Raw genomic sequence first — 26,973 nt, forward strand, 5'->3', positions numbered from 1 at the left:
AAATTAGCAGTGGTTGTTACATTGTATATTGTCTTCCTCTCCCCCTTTCTCTCACTTAAAAGTATGGTCTCTAGTTATCTCCATTTTGGGTAGGATAGATTTTAATGGTGCTACTTACTGTTGAGTCAAAAGGGGGACCACTTTTTCTTGGGACACTGTGAGGCTAGCTCTTCCATTGACACCCCCCCCAAGTTTGAGCACAGAGCCCAGTAATCACTAGCTCAAATCTGCTCACTCAGACCCTTCAGGAATGGTAGTGCCACAGAGTTCCAAAAGAATTTTCCTTTGTGAGTCCCGTGATTTAGGAGCCCTGAATGTGATAATAACTCTGGCATAAGTTTCCCTCTCCAGGGGAGGGCATATGTGTGCTCTGTAGGAGTCCGTCCAGCTCAGAGTCTGATTTGGGGGATTTTGGCTACTGACTTTATACATTATCTATACATGATATATTCAGGAAGAGGCTGCTGAAACTGTTAGTAGTGAGTGAGCATGTCTTCTCTCCACTATGGCTACTGCTTTCGGGTAGGGTGGGGATGGTCATCAGGGGGAGGAGATAGCAGTGGCCTGCACATCAGCTCTGTAGCCATTTATGTTTCCCTTGTTCCCACAGAACATTCTGCTCCAGCCAAGGTGGTGAGGGCTGCTGCTCCTAAACAGCGCAAGGGTAGCAAGGTAAGGAGTAGGAGAAGACAGACATCCATGAGGATGTGCTGAAGGTGGTGTCCCTTTCATGTTGTAAGTGTTCTGGGCTGCCAGGTAGTCAGGGATCCTGTCTACACAGCAGGGCTGCCCAGTGTGGGTGGTTCTAGTGGACATAAAGATCTAACCCCTTAATGCTCAGTGGAACTGGACGTTAGATGAGTGACCGAGGCAGGGTCACCCTTGAGCCTCACAGAATTTGCCTTGCAGGTTGGTGACTTTGGAGATGCAATCAACTGGCCAACCCCTGGAGAGATAGCCCACAAGACTGTACAGGTGAGTCTGTGAGGAGGGGTGGGCAGTTTGAACTATTTGTACATAAATACATTGAGCTTTACAAGCTTCGAGAGCATTGGGTCTTTGTAGAAAGGAGTAGTTTGTCAGGCACGGTGGCACACACCTGTAGTTCCACCTACTTAGGGGGTAGGGGCAGGAGAGTCACTTGAGTTTCAGGAATTTGGGGTCAGCCAAGGCAGCATAGTAAGATCCCATCTCAAAAGAAAAAGTAGTAGTTAATATAACATGGGCAACATTGAAATAGGTAGAAGTTGTCATCATTGAGCCGTCTTTCAGGGACTCAGAGCTTATGAGACTTCTAAAAGTCATTCATCACATCTTTATGGCCAAGTGGAGGTCATGTAGGCTAGTGGATTTTTTCGTAGTTGTTTTGGACACAGGGCCTCACTATGTATTCCAGTCTGGCCTCATACCCGCTCTGCTACCAAGGCCAGCTTCAACTTGGAGCGCTCCTCCTGTTCAACCTCCCAAGTACTGGGATTTCAGAGAATGGGTGTGGAGCCAAGCATCAGCCTTCAGCTTGAGGAAGCTTGAGTAGCTCCTTCCTGGTCAGTTCTTTTCTCCCAGGATTTTTGTTGTCTTGTTTGTTGGCTGTGACCACCTTCATCAGATAAAGTCCTTTTTAGAACTGATACAGACAGGCCAGAGGTCAGCACAACTTCCACCCTGTAGACAGCGAGGACCATGTGGTATCCCAGCTGCTGGGAGTACACCAGGCTCCTGTGGGCCCGAGCACCCATGCTGGGGTTTGTGTCACTTAGACTCAAGTAAGCAGGAAAGACGTTATCTCTCCTGTTAGCCTGTTTGGCCCTGTATCTTAGCAAAAGCATTTCAAGTGCTTTTGAAGGCATCCAGTCCAGTGTGCCATCCCATGCCACAGCTCCTCTGTGTCCTTAGTGACAAGGAGCCCCCTCCCTCCGTCTTCAGAGGTATCACACGCTCCCTTCTTGTCACTTTGCTTTTTGCTACAGCCACAGACTCATAAGCCTCAGCCTGTACGCAAGCTGCCACCCAAGAAGGACATGAAGGAGCAGGAAAAAGGAGAGGGGAGTGACAGTAAGGAGAGCCCAAAAACCAAATCTGATGAATCAGGGGAAGAGAAGAATGGGGACGAAGACTGCCAGCGTGGTGGGCAGAAAAAGAAAGGTAAGTGCCTTGGAGCCCTAGGAGAGGCACAAGGCAGAGGGACATGTCAGCCCAGGTCCTCGAGAACCTGATGCTCTGGAGAGTCAGAGCAGCCATCCTGAGTCCATCGGTTCCTCCTCTTAAGGACAAGGATTTTCATTGCCTGGAGAATGTCCCTAAACCTTCAGAAATGGTTAGGCTACAGGTTCAGTGACTCCAGAAGAGATCCCACACAAGCTCAAAGGTTTTATTTCTCATACATGGCAGCTTGTTGCGAGCAGGCCCAGCCTTGTATGGCAAGTCTGGCTCCTTTCATCTTGCTGAAGCAGGTTGGCTCTTCATCATCCAAGATGGCTGCTTGCAGGAAGAGAGAAAGGAAAGGCAGCTCCCTTCCTTTCTGGCACTCCATGTGGGATTAGCTACTTCATAACTAACAGCATTTTGCCTGATGAGTGGGTGCTATAGTGTTTACTTTGGGCAGCCATGTGTCTTGCTATTCTCTGATCCTGGAGAAATCAGTATTGGAAGTTAAAACCTCTGTCACAGAGGGCCACTGAATGCCTTGTTTTAGAGATGGAAAAGAGGGCTAGTGTATGGGAAAAGTTGTCACATGTCATCAGATTGTAGTTTGAGCCAAAGTCCTGAGCAGAAGAGCTGGATGTGGAGGACTTCTTTTAAGCCTTTCTCCCATGCCATCCCTTAGGGAGCAAACACAAGTGGGTTCCATTGCAAATAGACATGAAGCCTGAAGTACCCAGAGAGAAGCTAGCCTCCCGGCCCACTCGTCCACAGGAACCAAGACACACACCTTCAAACCGTGTGGAAATCAAAGGTACGCACTTGCCCACTTGGGAGGCCTGGCCTGGAGGGATACTGTGAGCCCGACACCATGCCCTCTGTCCACAGGGTCTGAGGCTGCCACCTACATGCCTGTGTCTGTGGCCCCCCCCACCCCAGCCTGGCAACCAGAGACCAAACCGGAGCCCACCTGGCACGACCAGGACGAGACGTCGAGTGTGAAGAGTGATGGGGCTGGTGGGGCGCGGGCTTCCTTCCGTGGCCGTGGACGGGGGCGTGGTCGAGGCCGGGGACGAGGCCGGGGTGGCACTCGAAGTACGTGAGGCCCCTTTGGGCTCCGGGATGTCATGGGAGTGCGGCGGGGTGGTGGGCCGAAACCTTCTCTTCCTCACATGGCGTCTTTCTCACAGCCCATTTTGACTACCAGTTTGGCTACCGAAAGTTTGATGGTACAGAAGGACCTCGCACCCCTAAGTACATGAACAACATCACGTACTACTTTGACAATGTCAGCAGTACCGAGCTATACAGTGTGGACCAGGAGCTGCTGAAAGACTACATCAAGCGTCAGATGTGAGTGCGTGGGCGGAGGTGCCAGGGCTGCCAGGGGTGCTGTGGCCAAGTAGTGCTAGGGGACCCCCCCGGCCTTAGCTGCAGCTGTGAGAACTAGCTTGCCTCTTGTCCTTTAGACTGACTTGCTGTTGTCTGTTACAGAAATAACAGCCCTACTAGCCTTAATGAAGTAAGCTACCACTAATACAGAGGAAGAAAAACTCCCAGAACCTGTCTGTGCTTCCATTTGTAGTGACTGCATTGAATTGATAATAGCAAACATTGCTTGAGTTCCCCCATTACCTTCACATAGTGTTAAGTGCTTCATAGGCATTGTCTTATTTAATCCTATACTTTGATCCTCAGAATTCCTATGAGCTGGGTCTTTCGTCCCCATTTTAGATGAGTCAGCAGGCCTAGTAACTTGTCCACTAATGTGTAACACCAATTTGAATCCATTTCTTTCTGATGGCAAAATCTTTGCTGTTAACTACAGTTTACTGGACAAACCACGTAAGAAAACAGGTCATTATAGTAGGGTGTTCCAAGTGTTTTAGGAGCAGAAAATAAATGACTGACAACATTGGGACTGGATTTTAAAGGAGGTGAAGAGTTTGCCAGACATGCTAATGGGGGTGGAAAGGCAAGAAAGTGATTTGACTTAGAAGGGCCATGAAGGGAGAGCATCATTTCTGTCCCAGCCCTCACTGTGCAAGCGGATGGGACAGGTGACTGTTGGTTTGAACCTGCCTGGGTAGACAGTAGAGCAGGGAAGACACACTGGTGTGATGTGTAGCCATTGCTCAGTGATCTCCCTTCTCCACTCAGTGAATACTACTTCAGCGTGGACAATTTGGAGCGAGACTTCTTCCTGAGACGGAAGATGGATGCTGATGGCTTCCTTCCCATCACCCTTATTGCTTCCTTCCACCGAGTGCAGGCCCTCACCACTGACATTTCACTCATCTTTGCGGTATGTCTACTCGTTCTGAGAAGTAGTCCTGAAATCTGGTTAGCTTCCTTTCCTCCTTTCTCTTCTTATTAGAGATGGCTATTTTACAAAAATAGGACAGTAAAGTGAATGTACCACTATATGTATATCACCTTCCAGTCAGTTTTGTTCCATTTATCTTAGGATCTATGTCCTCATAGCTGTGTAAGTTTAAAGATAATCCTAGGGAACCTAGCATTTCATCCAAATGTTTCAATGCAAAGACTTGTTTTAAAAACAACCACACCAAATTAAAAAAGAAAAACCTAGAAATACTAGCAATTTGTTAGTATCACCAATACTCAGTTTCAAATTCATCTCAGTTGTATGGCACCCTTCCACAGTATATCAAGCTTTCCTTTCCCTCTCACTTTCTTTTTTTAAAATTTATTTATTTATTTATTTGTGTGTGTGTGTGTGTGTGTGTGTATGTGTGGCCAGCTCAGCCCACCAGGGGGCGGGGCTGGCTGGCATGTGGTGCTGGGGGATTGAACCGCGGTCCCTGTGCTTTGCTAAGCTTGTTTTAAGTAGGTGCTTTAGACCACTGAGCCATCTCACCAGCCCATTTTTTTTTTTTTTTTTGGCGGAACCAGGGATTGAACCCAGGCCCTTGCGCTTCCCAGGGAAGTGCTTATTCCACTGAGCCACCTCCCCGGCTCCCTCTCACTTTCTTATGGCAGTTTATTACATTTGTAAACTGGGCTGTGTGTTCAATAAATTTTCCCAGGAGACAGAGGAATCATTCAACATACTCATCTATACTCTCAGTTTTTGCTATATTAGTGATCTAAAGCTAGGAGCACATTTAGGTTTTTGAGTTTTTTCCTCTGCTTGTCAAGAATATTTCATAGATAATAATGTGTTCTCTCAGGTAGCATGTAATATTTCATTTGTTGGGGGGGTTTTTGGTGGAACTGAGGATTGAACTTAGGCCCCTGCGCATGCCAGGCAAGTGCTTATTCCACTGAGCCATCTCCCAGTCCCTGTTGTTTCTTTTGTGATAGAAGCTGCTCTCATTTATCATTTCCTATGGTTTTATTGTGGTGATATTCTCAATCTTCATTTATTATGTCTAATACCTCATTAAGAAAAAAATTTTGCTTCATCATTTATTCATTAATGGCTTGTTATGGTTTATGTAGTTGTCCTCCTAAAGCCTCATGCAGTCATGGGGCAGCTTCTGGAGTTTGTGATTGATTATTGGGGGTATGGGTGCTGCAATCACCCTGGGGCAGGTAATCTGCTTTGCAACCTAAGGAGGAGAGAGGGATTTCCCTTTGCTCTCTTGCTCTTTGTCACCTCCATGAACGGCTTCTCTGTGCTGTGTGCTGCTCTGCCTTGGAGCCAGCTGAGTATAGACTGAAACCTCTACTAACTGTAAGCTAAATAAATCTTTCCTTCCTTCATTTTGGGTGTTGAGTATGTTGTCCCTGCGACAAGAAAAGAGTAACCGAGACAGAATTTGGTACCATGAGTGGGGTTGTTGCTGTGGCTAAACCTGAGGATGTGGATTATAAGCCTTTAGGATGGTGTATGGGAAGAGCTAGGAAGGGTTTGGACATGCGGCCTATAAGAGAAGTGCTGGAGCAGCTTTGGCTGTTTTGTACGGGAGATTCTGGTCAGAGCTCAGACCAGAAGGTTGGTAGAAATATTGCCTATAAAGACCAGGCTGGGAAGGTTTCTGCTGGGAAGAAGGACTTCATTTGTTGTTGGACTCTAGATGATGTGTTAAGGGTTGGCAGAACGTTTGTCTGCATTTTGCTTACGTCTAGAGGCTTTGCCTGAGAATAAGTATGGTGCACAGATTAATCTTTCAAAAGAAATTTCAAAGCAGCTGAATGTTGAAGCAGTAGCATGGCTATTGTTGGGGGCTTTTAGTCAGATTTATATTGAGAATCAAGGGCAAGGAGCCCAGCAGGATGATTTAAAATGTTGTGAGTTTAGCTAGAAAGGAATCAAAATAAAGCTGTGGCCTGCAAAGTTAAGATAGAACTGAGAGGATCTCCATTGCCGAAAAGGAACTAGAGAATGGAAAGGATGGCCTGAGGATATCACAGGAGGCAGCAGGTCTCCAGCCTTTGCAGCCTTAGAATTGCAAGGGTGAAGGACTTTGCCTTCAGGGGAAAGCTGCAGAGCCCTGTGTTTCGGCAGCCATGCCAGGTTCAAGAATGGCGCTGGCAGGGAGAATTCATTCCTTGGAATTAGGGTCAGAGTGCTCAGCAATCCAGGCACTGAACCCCTACAGCCAAGAGAGAACACCTGGCTGCTGCTCCAGCTGGCAGCCTACCTTTGCATCATGCATGTGGCCTTGGTTTTAGGTGCTTGCAGAATGCAGGAGCTCTAAGGTTAAGGCTTCCACCTAGGTTTCAGAAGGCCCAGGAGGCCAGTCAGGGTGCCCCTGGAAGGGCAGTGTGTAAAGCTGTGAGGTTTGGAAAAGCCAGGAATATGGATCATCTAAAAGAAACTGCAAGGATGGAGCAAAGCTGGCCTAAGAGAGAATCCATGGGAGCTAATACCAAGAGTGACGTAAGGGCGGAGCCATGTGGAGTTCATAATTTGCCACAGATTGCTTCAGATGTTCCATGTGGAACTACAGGACTTAATGTTGGCCCTTGGGTTTTGGACTTGTGTTGGTCCCAATGCTTTGTATTCCCCTGTGCATGTACCTTTTGGAATGGTAAGCTTTTTCTTGTGCCATTGTATGTTGGAAGTGTTTAAATTTTTATTTGTACCAGGGCTCACAGCTAAGAATTTGCCTTAGATGTTGGAGGAGACTGGGACTTGGGCTTTTTAGCAGTGCTGAAACTGTTAGGACTTTGGAAACTCTTAGAGATGGACTAAAATAAAATGCCTTTTGCATAAAGGGATGTGCAGTGAATCTGGGGACCAGGGGGTGGAATGTTACAGTGTTTGTCTGGTTGTCCCCCTAAAGCCTCATGTAGTCATGGGGTGGCTTCTGGAGTTTGTGACTGATTATTGGTGGTGTGGGTGCTGCCTTCACACTTGTGCAGGTAACTTGGGGAGAGAAGCTAGCTAGTGCTAGAGCTGCTACTTCTTCCCTTTGCTCGCTTGCTCTTTGCGACCACCATGAACAGCTGCTCTGTGTCGTGTGCCATTCTGCCTGGGAACAGGTGAGTACAGACTGAAACCGCCACAGTCTGTGAGCTAAATAAACCCTTCCTTCCTCAATTTTGGCTGTCAGGTGTTTGTCCCAGCAACAAGAGAAGAGTAAACAAGACATGGTTGTATAGGAAGGGCAGATAAGTGGTCTATTTTTTTTCATTTTATGAATTATTTTCAGTATTAGGAGTTAGAAGGTGACCACTGAGATGTTAAGAGTTTTTAGGGGAGTGGGGATTTAGCTCAGTGGTGTGAGTTTCATCGTTTTAGTATTGCTTATTATTATAAACACGTAGTTTGAAGCATTTATTTGTACCCATTGCAGTTAATATCGTGGATCAGATGGTTGTGGTGGCACATTCGTATAATCCAAGCACTTGATAGCCCAAGGTAGGGAGGTCATTGTGAGTTCAAGGCCAGTCTGGGCAGTGCAATGGGTTCAGATCCAGCCTGAATTGCACAGCAAGACCCTGTCTCCAAAAATACATGGGTCAGATTATCCCATATTTGGACAGTGGGACTGTAATTAATCTGTTCCAGATCAGAAAATTGGTTATTTTTTATAGGGACTCTAGTTCTTTGGGAGGGTGGGGGCAGTCCTAGATGATGTATAGTCTGAGTTATAGGAGTGCTAACTGCCCCTTGAGCACTTTCTTACAGGGCTTTGGGGTAAGATAAAGTACAATGTGAGGTTGTACTGATACGTTTTAATTAGAAGGAGGAATGTAGGTTTTTTACCTAACACTAAAGATGTTTATGTGTTTTTCTTGTGTCCTTTCTCTCTTGCCAGAATTTCCTAATGGCATCAGTGTGATTATTTGCTTTATTCCACAGTATGTGCACATTATTCTTATAACATCTCCACGGTAACTGATTGTATTTTAAGGTTGGCCTTCAACTTGATACTTACTAGTTTCACCTCATACTGAAGTTTTAGGGATTGTGTCCCCCACCCTCCATAATTTTTTCACTTATTTTTCATTTATATAAAATACTTAACATAGTTCCAGCATAGTGTATTCATATGAATCTAACTTACTTAAATTTTGTCACTTTATCTTTTCTGCTTTTCCTGTGGGTCACCTTTCCTAAATGTTTCCAGTTTAAAAAAAAAAAAAAAAAAAAAGCTAATGCTCCTACATATATTTCTGTTCTTTCTTGACCAGTGGTTACAAATATACTATTTATTAATTTCTTCAGTTGTTTTGTTTTTTCTGTGTACACCTGGGAATTCACTTGTAAAATAGTATTTTTAAGGAAGGGTCTACAGGGTGTTCAGGGTCGCACTACTAGTTAGGACTCATGATCCGCCTGTTCAAAGCCTCCCAAGGGCTGGGATTACAGGCACACGCCACCACGTCCAGTGGTCTCAGCCTGCCCTAGAGGTAGGGCCCGCACGGCAGGCCCAGGAATCAAACTCCCAGCCCCTGTGCCTGCTTGCAGGCACTTTAATCCACTGAGCTATTTGGCCAGCCCTGCAAAATAGTATTAATATTCCTCATTATTAAAGTTGCTTCATACACCGTTGTGTGATGCTCCACGGTTTTCTTTTTACCGGCCATACATACCTTTCGCTGTATCCACTTTTATTAATGTAGGAACTGCATTAGTGCTAATGAATATCCTTATATATTTTGCTTTTCTTTGAATTTTATTTTTTTGCCAGTAATCTTTGATGTAGAGTTTTAAAAGTAGGATGGCTGGATTAACACTGAATGCATCCATAATTCTGCTAGATACTGCCTAATTACCTTATCAGTTATCTTTGTATTCTCAGCAGTATACAAAAATGCCTCTTCTTTAGCTTCATTAACAGAGTATGTTATAAAATATTCAGTTTCCTCTTTTATTTATTTATTTATTTTATATATATTTTTTTAACATTTATTTCGTGTGTGTGTGTGTGTGGCCAGCTCAGCCCACCAGGGGGCGGAGCTGGCTGGCATGTGGTGCTGGGGGATCGAACCGCGGTCCCTGTACTTTGCCAAGCTTGTTCCAAGTAGGTGCTTTAGACCACTGAGCCATCTCTCCAGCCCTCCTCTTTTATTTATTTAAAACATCTCAAAGTTTTTTTAATAATAAACTCTACAGTGTCTACTCTAATTTTCACTCTTTCCTAGAGCTAAGACACTCACAGTAGGTTCTTGTTGCCCGTACAAAATAGCAACACTCACAAGTTAAGGGAGGAAAGGTTTATTTTGGCCCATACTTTGTTAGAGATCTCATTCTGTAGTTGGCTGACCCCCAGGCAGGGTGGTGTGGCACAGGTGAAGCAGCCTGTGACAGAGAAGGCTGAAGGCAATGGGGTAGCAGTAGTAAGCCTGCCTTTCCCTTTGACTCCATTGTCTCGGTTACTTTTCTGTCCTTGCTGGGACAAAGTACCCAACACCCAAAATTAGGAAAGGAAAGGCTTATTTAGCTCACAATTTGTGGAGGTTTTAGTCCATGACAGAGGGCAGCCATTCATGGAGGTGGAAAACAGCAAAGAGCAAAGGGAGGAGCAGCACCTGCAGCATCTAGCAAGCCTCTTTCCCTCCTTCCCTCCCTCCCTCCCTTCCTTCTTTCCTTCCTTGTTGACTGCAAAGACTGGAGCTCCTCTGAGGAAGTGGTACTATCCATCCTTCCTCAGTTCCCTTTTTTAATCTTGTAAGTGCTGAGTCACTCTGGGGTGGGCCTTCCATGCCCTAGGGAGGAGTATGGTTCTTGTGTAGTCTCTACCTTTGCCTTCATACTTTGGTTTAACTACAATCCTTTTTAAAGAGCTGAGGCCAGAACAGCAGGGAATTCAGGGAATGAGCAGGCAGGAAAGATCAGGAGCTAGTCATGGTGATGAAAGAAATGAGAGAATACAGAATTCTGTAGTACAAGGTCCTCTCAGGCTTCATGAGCCCTAGGATGTGGAATTGCTGAGCCAATTTAGTTTAACTTTTGACTTCTCAAGTTAACAGAATGTATGAACCATTATGTGCATCCATACTACAAGCCTATTGGCTAGTGCCACCCACCCCCTAGGGTTACTAAAATTCTAGCACATTCAGCATGACTAAAAAGTCCAAGTTCTCTTGAGATTCAAGGCAAATTCTTAGCCCCTCCTCTTATAAAGATGAAAAGAAGGCAAAATTTACTTCCATCAATACCAAGGAATAAGATAAACATTTCCATTCTGAAAGTGATGAGACCAAAACAAGACGAGAGTCTAGCAAGGCAAACATTAAATCTTACAGTTCCATGGCCAGCATGTGAGGCAATACACCATAATGATAGTTTGAGTTTATCTGTGCTTTTACTTAAAAATTTAAACACAAAATAAATTTTCTATGCCCTGCATTGTTCCATTGGTGTAAGGGGTACTAGGGATTTAACCCAGGGCTTCACACCAGTGCCATATCACTGAACTGTATCCCCTGCCCTGTTTTTTTGCGGAACTGGAGATTGAACTTGTGCCCTTGCGCTTGCCAGGCAAGTACTTATTCTACTGAGCCATCTGCCCGACCCCCTATTTTTTCTTTCTTTCTTTCATTTACTTATTTATTTATTTTTTGAGGAATGGTTTTGCTAACTTGTTTGGACTGGCCTTGAACTTGAAATCTTTCTGCCTCAGCCTTTGTGACCTAGATCATAGGTGTGTACCACCTAGCCTGGCTTACACCTGCATTTTTTACTGTATTTTTTTGTATTTTTCACTTGGCACTATCATTGTGAAGCTGTTTTTTTGTAAGTGTCTAAGTAGTATTCCATTAAATGGCTGTACCATAAAAGTTTCATTTTTAAAAACTCAAAATATTGGTATGGGGAAAAGAACACAAAACCCTGCTATTTTGTATTGTCTTTTGTCCAAATCTTAACATCTTAACAAATAACCATCACTTATTTAAGTGTGCTCTAGTTTACTAAGAAAATTGCAGAGTCAGCTGGCTGGTGTGACTTCATGTTGGTCTCCTACAAGTTTGAACATTGTCTTATGTCCCATGTCTGCCAGTCATGCAAGAAAGCACCAGATTTTTTTTTTTTAATTTTATTTATTTATTTATTTATTTTTGTGTGTGTGTGTGTGGCCAGCTCAGCCCACCAGGGGGCGGGGCTGGCTGGCATGTGGTGCTGGGGGATCGACCTGCAGTCCCTGTGCTTTGCTAAGCTTGTTCCAAGTAGGTGCTTTAGACCACTGAGCTATCTCACCAGCCCCAAGCACCAGATTTTTAATAGTAGTGCTAGTGTGGAATTTAACACCCAACTTCGTGGGGACCTGGTTGTCTAGCACCTCCAAGACCTCAGCTTGTCCTAGTCTTTTCTCCTTACCCCTTTCCTCTCCTCTCTGTAGGCCCTAAAGGACAGCAAGGTGGTGGAGATTGTTGATGAGAAAGTCCGCCGGAGGGAAGAACCTGAGAAGTGGCCTCTTCCAGGTCCTCCCATAGTAGATTATTCACAGACTGATTTTTCCCAGCTTCTCAACTGCCCTGAGTTTGTTCCCCGGCAGCACTACCAGAAGGAGACAGGTAGGTCCACTCCAGCTTGTCGATGCCCCTCCTGTCTTTGTCCTCCAACTTGTAATCCTCCTTGGAGCTGGTCTCAGGGGAACTGAAATGATGACATCACCTCTCCCCCTTTAGAATCAGCGCCTGGCTCTCCTCGTGCAGTCACCCCAGTGCCAACCAAGACGGAGGAGGTTAGCAACCTGAAGACACTGCCCAAGGGCCTGTCTGCCAGCCTGCCTGACCTGGATTCCGAGAACTGGATTGAAGTCAAGAAGAGGCCTCGGCCTTCCCCAGCACGACCCAAGGTATGTAAGGACCTATTACCTGCCTTGGGTTGCAGCCACCTGGCTTGCAGTCCTGGGAGATGTGCAGTGGGACTAGAGTTCTGGCTTGGACAGCAGAGCAAGTCGTAATACAAGGTTGTGATACAGTTGACATCATCTGTAGTGACTACGGCAGGGTTGACATGACTCATTTTCATTTTCAGTTAGGATACCCTGCTGTGTGTTTCTGCTTTGAGGGTAGTGGTGAGGTGTTGCTGTTACTGTTGTTGATGACAGGGTCTAGCTAAGCTGCCCAGGCGGACCTCAACCTGTCCAGTTCTCTTGCTTCAGCCTCCCAAGTAGCTGGAATTAACACACATGCTCTTACACCTGGATAAGTGGCTTTTTGATAGGAAGAGGTCATGTAGCATCCAACAGCATGGCTCGTTCCTTGACTCTTGGCTGTTCTTCTTACCTCCTTTAATTCCAAGGGACTGCATTTTCAGTTCCTTTCCCTTGAATTTGTCTTCAGAGTCCCAAACAAGCCCTCAGGACTTTAGAAGAGGAAAAGGAGAGAGCAGGTGCATGGCCCAGATACTATCATATACTCCATTCATTGATTCTGGACTAAAAAACAAGGAAGCTTGTTGAATGCATCAGGGGGCTTCAGTTCCTCAGTCTTACAAGTGTGTCAGTAGATAAGGTGGAATCCATTGCTAGAGAATGTTTCAATCTGAGACTAAAATCAACACCTCCTCCTAAGCCACTCCTACTGATGGCCTCTTCAGGGCTCATGAAGCCTGAGAGGACCTTGTACTACAGAATTCTGTATTCTCTCATTTCTTTCATCACCATGACTAGCTCCTGATCTTTCCTGCCTGCTCATTCCCTGAATTCCCTGCTGTTCTGGCCTCAGCTCTTTAGAAAGGACTGTGGTCAAGCCAGAGTCATGAGGAGAAAGGTAGTGACTACGCAAGGACTTCACATGATCTGGGCCTACCAGCTTAGAAGGGTGTGGAAAGATGGAGCCATCATTCCAGTCCCCCCTGAGGCCAGCTCCATTGAAGAATTGGAGCTCCTCCTCCAGCCTGGCCTGGCTTGAGCCTCAAAGGAAATTAATTTGGAGTTTGGGGGGCAGAAGCTCTTTGCAGATCCAGGGGATTGCCTTTTGGATAGATGCTGTGACCAGTGCTTCTCGGTGGTGGATAAATTCAGTCTTTCAACATTCAGAAATATTTTTCCTTGCTAAAGGAATACAGTTTCTTTTGCTTTGGGTCTGTGTTCTTTCTGCCCAGAATACTCTGTCTCTGCCATCATCAGGCTTATTTATGTTCATCCTTTCTTAGCTGCTTTTTCAAGGGGCCTTCACTGACCACCTCCATTCCCAGTGGCCTAAGCGCTCTTTCTGTGTCCTTTCAGAACTTCTGTTCGATGCCTGCGTAGTGTTACATTGCAGTTGACTAATTGGTTGACTTTTTTTCTCCCACTGAATTGCAAGCTTCTTAAACATAGGAACCAGGGCTGGGGAGATAGCTCAGTGGAATAAACACTTCCCTGGCAAGTGCAAGGGCCTGAATTCCAGTCCCCGGTTCCACCAAAAATAAATAAATAAATAAATAAATAAATAAATAAATAAATAAATAAATGACCAACCTTATAAAATTAAACATAGGAACCATGTCTTACTCATCCTTCTGCTTTTAGGTTTTTTCATAAAGCCTGGTACTGTGGGATACTTGGTGGGTTTTTTTTCCTTTTTTTTGTGGAACCAGGGATTAAACTCAGGCCTTGGGTCCGGGCAAGCACTTACTCTACTGAGCCATCTCCCCAGCCCCATTTGGTGTTCGTCAGATGAGTGCACATCTGCTATTGCTACTCCCAGTCTAGGTTCTGAGTGTATAATGGAAAACAAGCTGCTTGCCTCATAGAGCTTCCAGTGTACTGGGAGATGCTGCGTGGTCAGATGAACGGATGAGTAACTTGTTGAAATTCTGCTGTGTCGTCATCCCATCCCCCACCCTCCCCACTGCCACTAGCTACTTTGTAGGATATAAAGGTAAACATTGGTTTGTGAATGACTCTCACAGGAGCTGTGAGTGAGGGACCTGGGTGTGTGGAGACATCCATTCCTTGACACTGCTTCTAGGGAGGCCCCCTGTGATCCGCTGGTGTTGCTCAGGCCAGAGCTGTGACAGTACCATGCTGAGGGACCAGAGCCTCCTTCGCATGGGACAGCTGCTAAGCCTGGCCTAAAGACACCCTGGCGATTCCTTCTTTTTTTTCTTTCTTTTTTTGTATATATAATTTATTTTTTTATTGAAAAATATTTATGAATGAGGCAGTTTCACAGCTGATTAATAGGACAGTTTTGATAGTCAATACACTGTACATTGTTATCTTCTTAGTGGTTATCTATAGTACAAGCAGCAGACAGGATATTCTTTCCAAACACTGTTAGTACACCTCTTTCTTCTCATTGAGTTAAGTGAAAGTAGCTGTAAATGTATCCTAACTATTTTGTATATATAAATACAAAATGATCTTTCCTTTGTATCTTTTTTTTAAACTTTTTATTTATTTTTATTTTTTGTCCTGTCAGAGGTGAATATTCTATTGGCATCTCAATACTATAGGTGTTTGAATTCAACTAAACAATCTAACACTGTCTAGCAGTCTATAATATTAGTGGGTTATCCTCAGAAGTTATTGACTTGAGCCTTTTACAGCTCATCATATTAATATGGCTTTACTTTATATACCTCATTTTTATACTTTTCTGCTGGATGGTTAAGACCAAGATAAAGCAAAACCTATATACCCAGAAATGTAACTTTTGTATCTGGTAAGGTCAGCCAAGTACTCTCAGGATTTATCCTGCAGCCCTGTACCGCCCTTGGTACATCCTTTTGTCAGTGTCAGACATGAGGATGAGTCACAGCCATTGCTTGACCAATTTGCTGTCTGTGAAAGCTTGAGAAAATGTTTTTTCTCTCCATGTGACTCTCCCCAGGCTCACTTTAGATCATTGAACACATTTCTCTGTGGCTCCGTAATCTTACTGAGTCCTTCTTGATCTGTCCTTGTTTCAGAAGTCAGAAGAATCCAAGTTCACCCACCCAGCCTCTCTGCCTCAGCACCTACCTTCTCAGCAGCTGGTGTGTAAGGATCAGGATGAGCAGGAGGAACTAGATTTCCTGTTTGATGAAGAGATGGAACAGATGGATGGACGCAAGAACACCTTCACTGCCTGGTCTGATGAGGACTCTGACTATGAGATCGATGACCGGGATGTCAACAAGATCCTCATCGTCACCCAGACACCACCTTACATGCGCCGGCACCCTGGAGGGGATCGCACTGGCAACCATACCTCTCGTGCCAAGATGAGTGCTGAGCTGGCCAAGGTCATTAATGATGGGCTCTTTTACTATGAGCAGGACCTGTGGACTGAGAAATTCGAGCCTGAATATTCCCAGATCAAGGTGAGACTTCTGCAGCAGTGTGGTTTTGGTACCTGTAGTGTGTGGAGAAGGTGCCTCACTAGGTGTGTGTCCCTGGGCACATCCTCCAGTCCAGAGCCTCGTGTCCTCATCTATGAGAGGAGATGGTTGATAGCTTGCTGGGCCCTTGAGAACAGGAATGTGTGAACACTTGTCAGTGTGTGTGGGGGGGGGATCTGTTTTGCCTGAGCATCCATAATTAACATATTAATGTCATTTGAGTTGGCAAGACATTTTTGTGGCAAACAGAATGATGCTTAAGAATTCTTTCTAAAGTGAATTAGAAAAATACAATTAATTAAATGTGTATAAGAGCTTTTTTAAAAAGACATTTTTAAAAGAGCTTTATAGAAAGTGGACAGCAGAGAGGTCTAGTTGACATGTCACTTTTCAGAGTATGTTTGGTGGTGGGAGCCTTTGGTGGTAGTGTGTGTGACAGGTAGGAATGTGCTTGGTGGGGCTGCTGGGGTGCCTGCAGGGAGAGTAAGGCCAGCACTGGCCTCTGAATTAGCATCTGTGTGCCAAGGCAACTGGGGTTGAGGAATCGTGATGGGCAGCTGAGAGTCCAAGGACTCAGGCCCGTGCATGTGCGTGTGGGCCCTGCTCTGCATACTCCTGCCAGGCTTGATTCCTGAGCAGGCTAGAGCAGCTTGCTGACTGATGTCATTTGTCACCCATCTCGCTTCCTTCGCAGCAAGAAGTTGAGAACTTCAAGAAAGTCAACATGATCAGCCGGGAGCAGTTTGACACACTGACCCCAGAGCCCCCTGTGGATCCCAACCAAGAAGTTCCTCCTGGGCCACCACGGTTCCAGCAAGGTGAGGGGCAGGGCCTGAAGACCTGGTTTGGGTGAGAGGGACTGGGTGCCTGTTTCTGCTTGCTGACCCTTCTCTGTCTGTGCAGTTCCCACTGACGCCCTGGCCAACAAGCTGTTTGGTGCTCCTGAGCCCTCCACCATCGCCCGCTCTCTCCCAACCACTGTCCCAGAATCGCCAAACTATCGTAACGCTAGGACCCCCCGCACACCCCGGACCCCACAGCTCAAAGACTCAAGCCAGACGCCACGGTTTTACCCCGTGGTGAAAGAAGGACGGACACTAGATGCCAAGGTGAGGCTCCTGCTGGCCTGTGTTCTGGGCCCACTTATTAGCCTTTGGTGTTTGATTTCTCTCACCTGCCTATGTGAACCGGGCCGGTGCCAGGGGCCCTGTGTGCTCTGACCTCAGGCTGAAAGGCTCTTTTCAGAACACACCAGGCTTAGGAGTGGTGGCTGAAGGAGGACTGAGCAGGTGCAAGTCCCCAGGTAGATCACCTCGCTCCCAGACTGCCATGTTCTGACCTGTGAAGTAGCTGGACCAGTTGCTGCCTCACACCTTGAGCATTATGTGGGAGAATAGATAGGGGAATGCTATTGTAACAGTGAGGTGCTGTGCACACAGCAGGATATCTGTTCTTGTAAGGCTCCTTGAAGCTCCTCAAAGTTGGAGGAGATCAGCTAATAAGACCTGGACTGACCTTTGCAGATGCCTCGAAAAAGGAAGACAAGGCACAGCTCCAACCCACCTTTGGAAAGCCACGTGGGTTGGGTGATGGACTCCCGAGAGCACAGGCCCCGGACTGCATCCATTAGGTACTGGGGCATTGGGGGAGGAGAGAGCGGGCTACCTGTGGGATGGGATCCTGACCAGGAGATGCACCAGTTGGTCGGGAATAGCTAAATGCAAGCAGCCGATAATAGGGAAACCTTATGCCAGGGCTTGGGAAAGGGAAATATTTTGAAGTGCTATCACATATACATGAGACCTTGGTCTGGTAACTTAGAGAGGAAGTATCTCTGAATTAATTTCCAAATCTGGGTGTCCACTGCTTGCCTAAAATCAGGTGGCCAGGTAAAATTACGGGGTTTTAGCCAGCCACAGTGGCACACATCTGTAGTCCTGGTACTGAGGCAGAAGGGTCTCAAGTTCAGGTTCCATCTGGTTAATTAAACGACAGGCCCTGTTTCAAAATAAAATATAAAATGGTCTAGGGATATAGCTCAGTGGTAGAGCAACCTTGGGTTCAGTCCCCAGTACTTGGGGGGAATGCATCAACAGGAGATGTAAGTCAGGCATAGGCCAAGGGTTTAGCATGCCTTAGACTGTGGGCTCAGTGCCCCATAAAGAAAACCAGTTTGTTATCCCAGCTGTTCTGGAAGCTGAGGCAAGAGGATTACAAGTTCACAGCCCAGCCAAGGCAGCTTAGGACTGGACTGTAGCTTGGTGGTGGAGTGTTTGTCTCGTGTGCTCAAGGCTCTCGATTCCTTGGCCTCACTGTAGTTCCATTGACCCCTCCTTCTCAACATAGAGCTCAGACTTTCTTTTTCTATGTGCTGTGAAGTAACTTGTGTTTGTTATCTGTTCTAAGCCAAGATTTAGAATTTACTAAAAGCTGAAAAATCTGCAAGTGTTTTGAGAAAAACATACACAGATTAATGCGTGATAAGTTGTTAAGGAAGTTTTTTTTTTTTTAATTTAGTACAAGGTCCACAGGGTCTTACTATGTAGTTTGGACTCGTAGTGATTTTCCTGTTTTCAGCCTCCCAAGCTTTGGGATTACATGCGCGGGCCACCACTCCCAGTCTCAATCACCCTCTCAGCGCTGGCACTGCACACTGGGAAGGGAAGATAAATGTTACAGTTTAGATTAATAAGTGATTAGATGTTCAGATTTTGGGCATTGGACAGCTCTACCATTTAATTGCTTCTCTGCCCTAGAGGAGTCTCACAGTCTCCACAAGCCTCAGTGACTTTTCCTAAAACCTTTGAAGAGTGATTTGAAAAAGTTTGTCAGAACTTTGGATGTAAGTTATGAGGCCCCTGCCTGACAGTGTGGATCTTTGTTCATAGATGGCCTTAGAAGGACCTCTCCTCACCTAATGGTAGGCCCACTGAGAACCTGGTGACACTGTCTTTCTTGTTGTCTCTGTAGTTCTAGCCCCTCAGAAGGGACACCTGCAGTTGGCAGCTATGGCTGCACTCCTCAGTCACTGCCTAAGTTCCAGCATCCTTCCCATGAGCTGCTCAAGGAAAACGGCTTCACACAACATGTCTACCACAAGTATCGGAGGCGCTGCCTTAACGGTAAGAAGTGATGGAGCATGCTGACCCTCTGGGTCCAATTAGTACAGTGCTCATTCCCAAAGTGTAATAGCTACAGGACAGGCAGTAGGTAACTTTTTTTAACCTTAGAAGAAGTGACATGACATAATAAGAAAGACTAAAGTCAGGTTCAGGGTTGTGGCAGATGCTTTTAAAGTGCAGAAAGCTAAATACACACAATATTCCTATTCCTTGATACTTCTCCATTGATACAGAAAAGGATAATGACTTGTGTCTCTGGCAGGATTGCCAACTGCCATTGCCCAGTGTGGTCTACTATCTGTCATAGAAGTATGCAGAGGGTAGATGGTATTCTATGGGACACAGGTTGCCATGTGGCTGAATCCAGCCAGGGAACTGTTGGATGGTTCTGGAGCTAAGAACGGTTTTTTACAACCCCTTAAGGTTGCAAGGGAAAAAGTTGAGGACAGATTATGTTGCCTGCAAAGCCTAAAATACATTCTAATGTTTTATAGTATGATTTGCTCATCTGTGCTTTAGGAGACAGTATAAACCTTAATAGACGCTCTCACTATTTTCTTTTGTCACAAAATGGGAGGCCTTTAATTGTACATACTGTGTTAGATTGACAGCAGTTTATAAAGCCTGGGTACTATATTCTTGGTTCATCTGTGTGTGTGTGTGTGTGTGTGTGTGTGTGTGTGTGTGTGTGTGTGTGTGTGAGAGAGAGAGAGAGAGAGAGAGAGAGAGAGAGAGAGAGAGAGAGAGAGATAACTTTGTTGGGATATAATTCAAACACCATACCCTTCAGTTATTGTGGCCTTTAATATATTCACTGTTGTGTATCCATTACCAGAATTAGGCATAGGACGTTACCTCAAAAAGAAGTTCTAGGGGGAAAAAAAAAAGAGGTTCTCTACCACCACTGCTCATTCCTCGTGCCATGAACTTTACACCCCCCTCCAGCCCTATAGAACTACCAGTCTGCTTTCCATTTCTGTGGCTTTGCCTGTTCTGGATATTTGACATACATGGAATCTTAGTATGTGATGGTCCTTTGTGACTGACTCCTTCCTTGCCCTTAGTATATTTTGAGGGTTTGTTCAAGTTGTAGTATATCAGTACTCCATTTCTTTTTGTTTTCAATGGCTAAATTACATTCCATTTTATTACCAGTCACATTTTGTTCTTCAGTTGATTGGTGTTAGGAGTTTCCGCTTTTGTCTGTTATAAGTAGTAATGCTACTTACGTATTCTCATGTACATTTTCTCTATGAACTGAAATTTCCATTTTTCTTGGGTGAAGGGTGGCATTGCTGGGTCATTTGGTAGCCATGGTAACATGGTAACCTTTAGGGAACTTCAGGACTGCTTTGTACAGGGACATCTCCACATTACACTCTTTTTTTTTTTTGCGGAACTACATTACACTCTCATAGCAGTCCATAAAGATCAGCTTTTTCTACTTCCTCCCACGCTTGCTGTTGTCTATCTTTTATTACATTCACCTTACAGGACATAGAGTGGATTTCTTGTTGTTTTCATATGCATTTCCCTGAGAATTGATATTGAGGATTATTTTTATATGCTTATTGACCATTTGTGTATCTTCTTGGAGAAAAGTCTTAATTTTTTAAAGCTGTATAATTTGTCCTACTAAATACAAGAATTCATTGTGTACTCTGGATATAAGTCCTATGTCTGATATGTGATCTGCAAATGTATTCTCCCACCCTGAGGGTCATCTTTTTCGCTGGGGTTTAAACCCAAGGCCTTCGGACTGAGCCAACTCCATAGTCCATTCATCTTTAAGCAGGGTTGCTTCGTTGTCCCACTTGGGTTTGAACTTGTGCCTTACCTTCCCAGAGTGATGGGATTACAGGCATGTGCTATGATACCTGACTTTTTTCATTTTTTTGATGCAGAGGTTTGTGTGGCTGTTTTTGGTGGTTTTTTTGTTGTTGTTGGCTTTTTGAGACAGGGTCTTGCTATGTAGCTTAGGCTGACATTGAGCTCATTTTGTAGCCTACACTTGTCTCAGACTCAAAACCATCCTCCTGCCTTTGTCTCCTGAGTGTTGGGATTACAGGTGTGTGCCACCACACCCAGCTGTTTGTTTTATTTTATTTTATTTTTTTAAATTTATTTATTTTATTTATGTGTGTGTGTGGCCAGCTCAGCCCACCAGGGGGCGGGGCTGGCTGGCATGTGGTGCTGGGGGATTGAACCGCGGTCCCTGTGCTTTGCCAAGCTTGTTCCAAGTAGGTGCTTTAGACCACTGAGCCATCTCTCCAGCCCTCAGCTGTTTGTTTTAATGATGTGTGTTTCTGTACTAATTTTGTTGTTCCTACTTTTTTTTTTTTTGTGGAACCAGGGATTGAACTCAGGCCCTTGTGCTTGCCAGGGAAGCACTTATTCCATTGAGCCATCTCCCCAGCCCCTGTTGTTCCTTCTTTTGTGTAATTTCTTGGTATTATATTTTCTACTTGGTAATAGTGGCAATGAGCAAAATAACCAATTGTTAGAGAATATTATCTGTTCATGTTTTGCCTTGTTATGCCTACACTTGAAAATGGTACCACAGGGCCATGGAGATGGCTCAATAGAGTAAGTGCTTCCCTGGCACGCTCAAGGGCCTGAGTTCAGTCCCTGGTTCCACAAAAAAAAAAGAAAAAGAAAGTAGTACCAGCTGAGATGAAGATGGCCTAGTTGTGAAGCTGGTGCCCACATTTGAGCAGCCACCAGTGGCAGGGCTTGGGACAGAATAGTGAATGCACAGTGACTTTCTGCTGGGTGATGAAGCAGCCCTTGATGAGGCTGGTAGAAGTCTAGGACAAACTCTCACACGTAGCTTCCTTCCCTCCCTGTCAGAGCGGAAGCGCTTGGGCATTGGCCAGTCTCAGGAGATGAACACTCTGTTCCGCTTCTGGTCCTTCTTCCTCCGAGATCACTTCAACAAGAAGATGTATGAGGAGTTCAAGCAGCTGGCTTTGGAGGACGCCAGAGAGGGCTACAGGTACGTGGGCAGGTGGGCTCTGCTGGCCTCTGGGCTGATGAAGAGCCTTGAGGCTCACTGAGAGCCAGGGTTGGGAATGCCTGCATGTATTCACGCCATGTGGATGGATTACTCATAAACAAGTACTGTAGTAAATTCACATGGTTCACATTGCAAAGAGTTTCGAAGGGCATTTCGTGTAGTCTCCTCCTCAGCCAGGTCCTCTGCTGTCTAATTTCTTTCCCCGTAAGTAGCCAGTACCATTACTGACTTTTGGTTCCTCCGTGTGAGTTAGTAGTTGCCTGCCTTCTCCTCCCCCAATGACGCAATCCTGTTTGTACCAAAGACAGCCTCCTACGTTATGTACAGGATTGTTATTACTACTTTTTCTTTTTTAACACTTTGCATTTTTTCTTAAAACTTTATTTTGAAAATTGTTCTGGGGCCAGGGAGATGGCTCAGTAGAATAAGCACTTGCCTGGCAAGCGCAAGAGCCTGATTTCAATCCCCAGTTCCACCAAAAAATGAAAAAGAAAATTTCCATATTTGTACCATAGCATGGACTTTGTCTCAAAAAGACAAGAGAAAAAATACTCTGGTAGCGTTGCATTACATATAAGTCACTGTCCATAAATGAAGGGTCACACTTTTACTATTGGACAATACTGCCTTTTTTTGGGCCCAGGAGATGGCTTAGTAGAATAAGCACTTGCAAGGGCCTGAGTTCAATCCCCAATTCTGGAAGAAGAAGAAAAAAAAAAAAAACCTTAATACTGCCACCGTGCCCCCCCCCCCCCCCCCCTTGAACTTGGGACCTTGCGCTTGTCAGGCAGGCGCTTAGGCCTTGGAGCTATCTCCCTAACCCAGGTACAGACTGCTTTAAATAGCACAGCAGCCGGAGATGCTGGCAGGAGCACAGTATGTGGACTAAACAAGGAAGGGTGAACTCCCACGTGAAATGCCATTTGTTTAGTAATAGCACGCGGCTGCAAATGGCAGGAACACAGAACCTTTTTTTTAACGCTTCCTTTTATCGCTTCCTTGATTTTCATAGTAGATGTGTTCTTTGTGTGTAATTTGAGTGTTCAAGGAGACAACAAGGAGTGACATAACCACCATCGAGGCTGTCCTGAGTGTACTTTTGATTCTTACTGTTTATAAGCATGGGCATTTTTCCATGTTGTTAAAATGTTTAACTGCTTTTCCTTCATACAAAAGCTGTTAAATGCTTTTTTAGAAAGTATTGCTTTGCCTTTTGGGCTTTGCATACATGCGTGAATATGAAGTTGACATTTATGAGCATGACACCTTGAAACCTATTTTTCCATTTGACAATGCATGTAGTGCAAACATTTTTCATTGTCTCCATGCCTATTTACACTAGGTTTTTTTTTTTTAACAATCCATATTCCATGTTTATTTATAGTGGATTTATAGTGGTATTTAGCTGCTTCTCTGTAACAGTTTTATTCAGTAAGGCTGCTATATCCTAGCTGACGATGCTTACGTGCCTTGGCAGAGAGTTCGTACCAGAGCTTGGCAGTTCTTGTGTAAATGCACAGATAAGCCAGGCACAGTGGTGTGCACTCCCAGCACTCCGGGAGGCTGAGGAGAGAGGGTCAGAAGTTGGAGCCCAGTCTGGGCAAGCTTAGTATGGCCCTGTGTCAAGGAAAAATAGAGCTAGTAAACGTTGTAGGGTTTGTGGGTTGTGAGGCCTCTATCCAGCCACTCAGCCCTGCTCTGACAGCAGAAAGCAGCCAGGCGCTGTGTGATGGAAGGAGTGAAGCAGTAAGGGTTGTGGGGATGGATGGAGGCCACTGACCCATGGTAAAGCTTGAACATTTGATCCTGAAGCTCCTTAGACTAGCTGAAAGTGTCCACCTTCAAAAGTATTTGCCTTTTTTTTTTTTTTTAATGCAGGAAGAGCTCATTGTTTTAAACTCTCCTAGTTCCCTATGTAGGTACATGTCCCTGTTCTACACGTGAACACACTATACCCTGACCTTTGCAACTTGTCTTCCCACAGATATGGTTTAGAGTGCCTTTTTCGATACTACAGTTATGGTCTAGAAAAGAAGTTCCGGTTGGACATATTCAAGGATTTCCAAGAGGAAACTGTGAAGGACTATGAAGCTGGTAAGAGTTCGAGTTGGTTCTCCATTTGCCCTGACTCTCTGTAGGCCTTCTTCCCTCCTGTCCAGTTCCACCTAGGTCATCTCTCCTGTCCCACACCTCCTGCTCTGTAGCCTCTTCACAGTCTAGCTTCTCACTGCCTTTCTGTCCTCCCCTCTTTTCCTTATAGGCCAGCTCTATGGGTTGGAGAAGTTCTGGGCCTTCTTGAAATATTCCAAAGCCAAAAATTTGGACATTGACCCAAAACTACAAGAATACCTCGGCAAATTCCGACGTCTAGAAGACTTCCGAGTGGACGTAAGTGAAAACACTTTGTGTTCTTCCAACTCTGCATGTGTCGGCTGTGCTGGAGAGACTCGCTCCAGGAGTCAGTGGGCTTGGGTTGGGTCCCAGCTGTGCCACAGCCCAGAGAGCCCCAGTTTGGGTTCTGTATTCCATTTCCCCATCTGAAGTGGATGGTGAGGGTAGATAGACGGGAATGCCAGGTGCAGAGTTGTGTGGCTGCTCCACTCCTTGCTGTGTGTACTGCTAAGATGTGTTAAGGAGAGGTACAGCTCTCCTTGCTACTGTGCCCAGGTTCAACACTAAGAGTCAAAAATAGGAACTCCGGAAGTACAATTTATGCCAGGATTGACTGCACATGAGAAACGTGTTTGTCCTTTCCAAACAAGATAAGTTCCTAGTTCAGAACTTTGTAAATGGATGTCCATGGCTTCCCTGTTTTTAGGATCAATGCCTCAACAGTGACTTCCAGTGGTGAGCCTAGGTTATTGTTAGTATATTGTCAAGGACCCTGGTTGGAGTTACTCAGCAGATTCTGATTGGATGTCTCTGTGCCAAGTCCTTCAGGGACTCCAGAGATGAGGGAAAGACTCTTGAAAGAATTTATGGTGGCAAGGACCATGGCTCAGTAGTGAAGTGTATACTTAAACTGCCATTAAGTATTTATTCTGTGTAGGGAGCACTCTGTGTATACACTGCTGTCTCTGAATCTAAGGATAATGAGGTAGGCGGGGTGTATGACTGTCTTCCACAAATGAGTGAACCACTCAAGGATGTAGAGTCGGTACCTGTCAGGTCTCTTGGTGTCAAGAGAACCCATTCGGGGGTGGGGAGGGCGGTGTAGAAAACCCTTATGTGATGGGTAGATTTATTGGAGAGTAATGGTTCACAGCTTTAGTGCCAAAAAAGGGAAGAAGTATCCTCAAAGTTGTAGAACTTTCAGTTAATGGCAGGGCCATACTAGATTGTGGTCTGATTTTCGTTTCATTGGACTATTTAGGGGCGTGAAGGAGATTGAGTGATCCCTGGAGCGTTTGTCTTTCTAAGTTCAGATACATGCTGCACACAACGTTTCACATGTTTCCTAGGCCGCAGGTCCCTTCTTAGATAGGAGCAGAAATCTGTGGATAAAAGCACGGCCTTTAGTAATAAGTGGAACTAAATTTTGTCTTGACCACTTACCATCTCTGAGATACTAGGCATGTACATTTCTGTGGCAGTTCCTCATCTGAAACATTGGTTTATGATGTCCACATTCAAGGGTAGTGTGAACCCCTTGAGGAAATGGGCATAAATCAGCACCATGCTTAGTGTTAATAGCTGGGAATTCTTGTTTAAGATGAGACCCCTTCATGATCTCCATTTACGAATAGAACACTGTCTACAGACAGCCCAGATGAGTTGCAGGCAGTGCCCCCAGTCTACCTGTGACTGTCTCTTTTGCAGCCCCCCATGGGTGAGGAGGGCAACCACAAGCGACATCCTGTGATAGCAGGCGGTGGCGGTGGTGAGAGCAGGAAGCGATGCCCCTCCCAGTCTTCCAGTAGGCCGGGTGCCGTGATCAGCCAACCCCCTACACCACCTACTGGCCAGCCCACCCAGGACGATGCTAAATGGACAAGCCAGCACTCGGACACACAGACTTTGGGAAAGTGAAAGTCCTGAGCCCCTGGGGCTTGGGGGAAGGGGCGGGGTGGGTAAGGTCCATGGAGGTGCCCGGTCCCAGGAGAGGGGACACAGAGAAGGGACAGGCCTAGTGTTCACAGGACAGGCCTGTGCTGAGGAGCTGTGTATGCGCCATTTGGGCTGTCAGAGGTACCCTGGGTAGGAGCCTATGTGCATCCCCTTCCCTTCTCTTCACGACTCTTCCATCCTAGCTTCTTCTAAGGGGGGAGGGACAGGGGGAGATTTTTATATATATATATATATATATATATATATATATATATATATATATATATATATATAATATATATATATATATACATACATATATATATATCAAGTTTTAAATTATTGATAGTTTGTCTGGATTACCAAAATCACTCTTCAGCCCTGCCCGCGGCTAGTAGGCCGCAGCCCCGGTTCTCACCAAGGCTTCTTCCTGCTCCCTGAAGCCAACTATGCAGCCCACCAGAAGGCCCCGTGGCCCAGTGGCAGGTTCTGACAGCACCTGGGCCCCGGGAGAGCAGCCCCAGCCATCTGGGGCTTACTGTGGCCGCGCTCACCCCGCTGTCCCCACCCTGCCCTTCTGTCGCCTTCTGGGAGAAGGAAACCAAAGGATCTGAAAGTGGGAGTGGGTGAAGGTTCCACTTCTCTCCACTCCCTCTCCCCCTCTCCTTCCCAGCCCAGAGAAACGCTGCTCATACCAGAAAAAGACTATTGAAAGATGATTTATTTTATTTTTCTCTGACCTTTCCATCCTTGGGAAAATAAAAAAAAAAAATAAAAAAAAAAAATGAAAAAAAAAAATGAAAAAAAAAATGAAAAAATTGACCATTAAAAAAAAAATCAGAAAACTCCCTCGTGATCCATAGAAAGTGATGTCTTTCCCCTCTCCTTAGAATTTTTTTGTTTGTTTTGTTCTTGGAAATAATATTTTTTTAAAAGTTGCCTTATTGTGGAGCGGGAATCTGAAATAATAC

The 26,973-nt window shown here is 45.4% G+C and overlaps 1 protein-coding gene across 3 annotated transcripts; it reads left to right on the plus strand.

Annotated features, from left to right (window-relative positions):
• The first annotated feature begins 915 nt into the window (after positions 1-915).
• Positions 916-26,258, plus strand: Larp1 (La ribonucleoprotein domain family member 1). 3 transcript variants are annotated; one of them, XM_023713126.1, is made up of 17 exons: positions 916-975; positions 1,968-2,142; positions 2,825-2,953; positions 3,028-3,234; positions 3,330-3,492; positions 4,300-4,444; positions 11,901-12,075; positions 12,190-12,359; positions 15,410-15,799; positions 16,512-16,635; positions 16,721-16,926; positions 17,341-17,447; positions 18,788-18,939; positions 21,790-21,934; positions 23,940-24,049; positions 24,216-24,343; positions 25,775-26,258. In XM_023713126.1, exons 2-17 carry the CDS (start codon positions 2,019-2,021, stop codon positions 25,982-25,984), a joined length of 2,685 nt encoding a protein of 894 aa, XP_023568894.1. In that variant the 5' UTR covers positions 916-975; positions 1,968-2,018; the 3' UTR covers positions 25,985-26,258. The 3 variants fall into 3 exon arrangements, with proteins under 3 accessions (XP_023568894.1, XP_023568895.1, XP_023568896.1); XM_023713127.1 differs by having other exon boundaries at positions 3,028-3,156; positions 15,407-15,799; XM_023713128.1 differs by having other exon boundaries at positions 3,028-3,135; positions 15,407-15,799.
• The last annotated feature ends 715 nt before the right edge of the window (positions 26,259-26,973 follow it).

Source organism: Octodon degus, unplaced genomic scaffold (genome assembly GCF_000260255.1).
Source record: "Octodon degus isolate 3935 unplaced genomic scaffold, OctDeg1.0 scaffold00029, whole genome shotgun sequence".
NCBI classification, from domain to species: Eukaryota; Metazoa; Chordata; class Mammalia; order Rodentia; family Octodontidae; genus Octodon; species Octodon degus.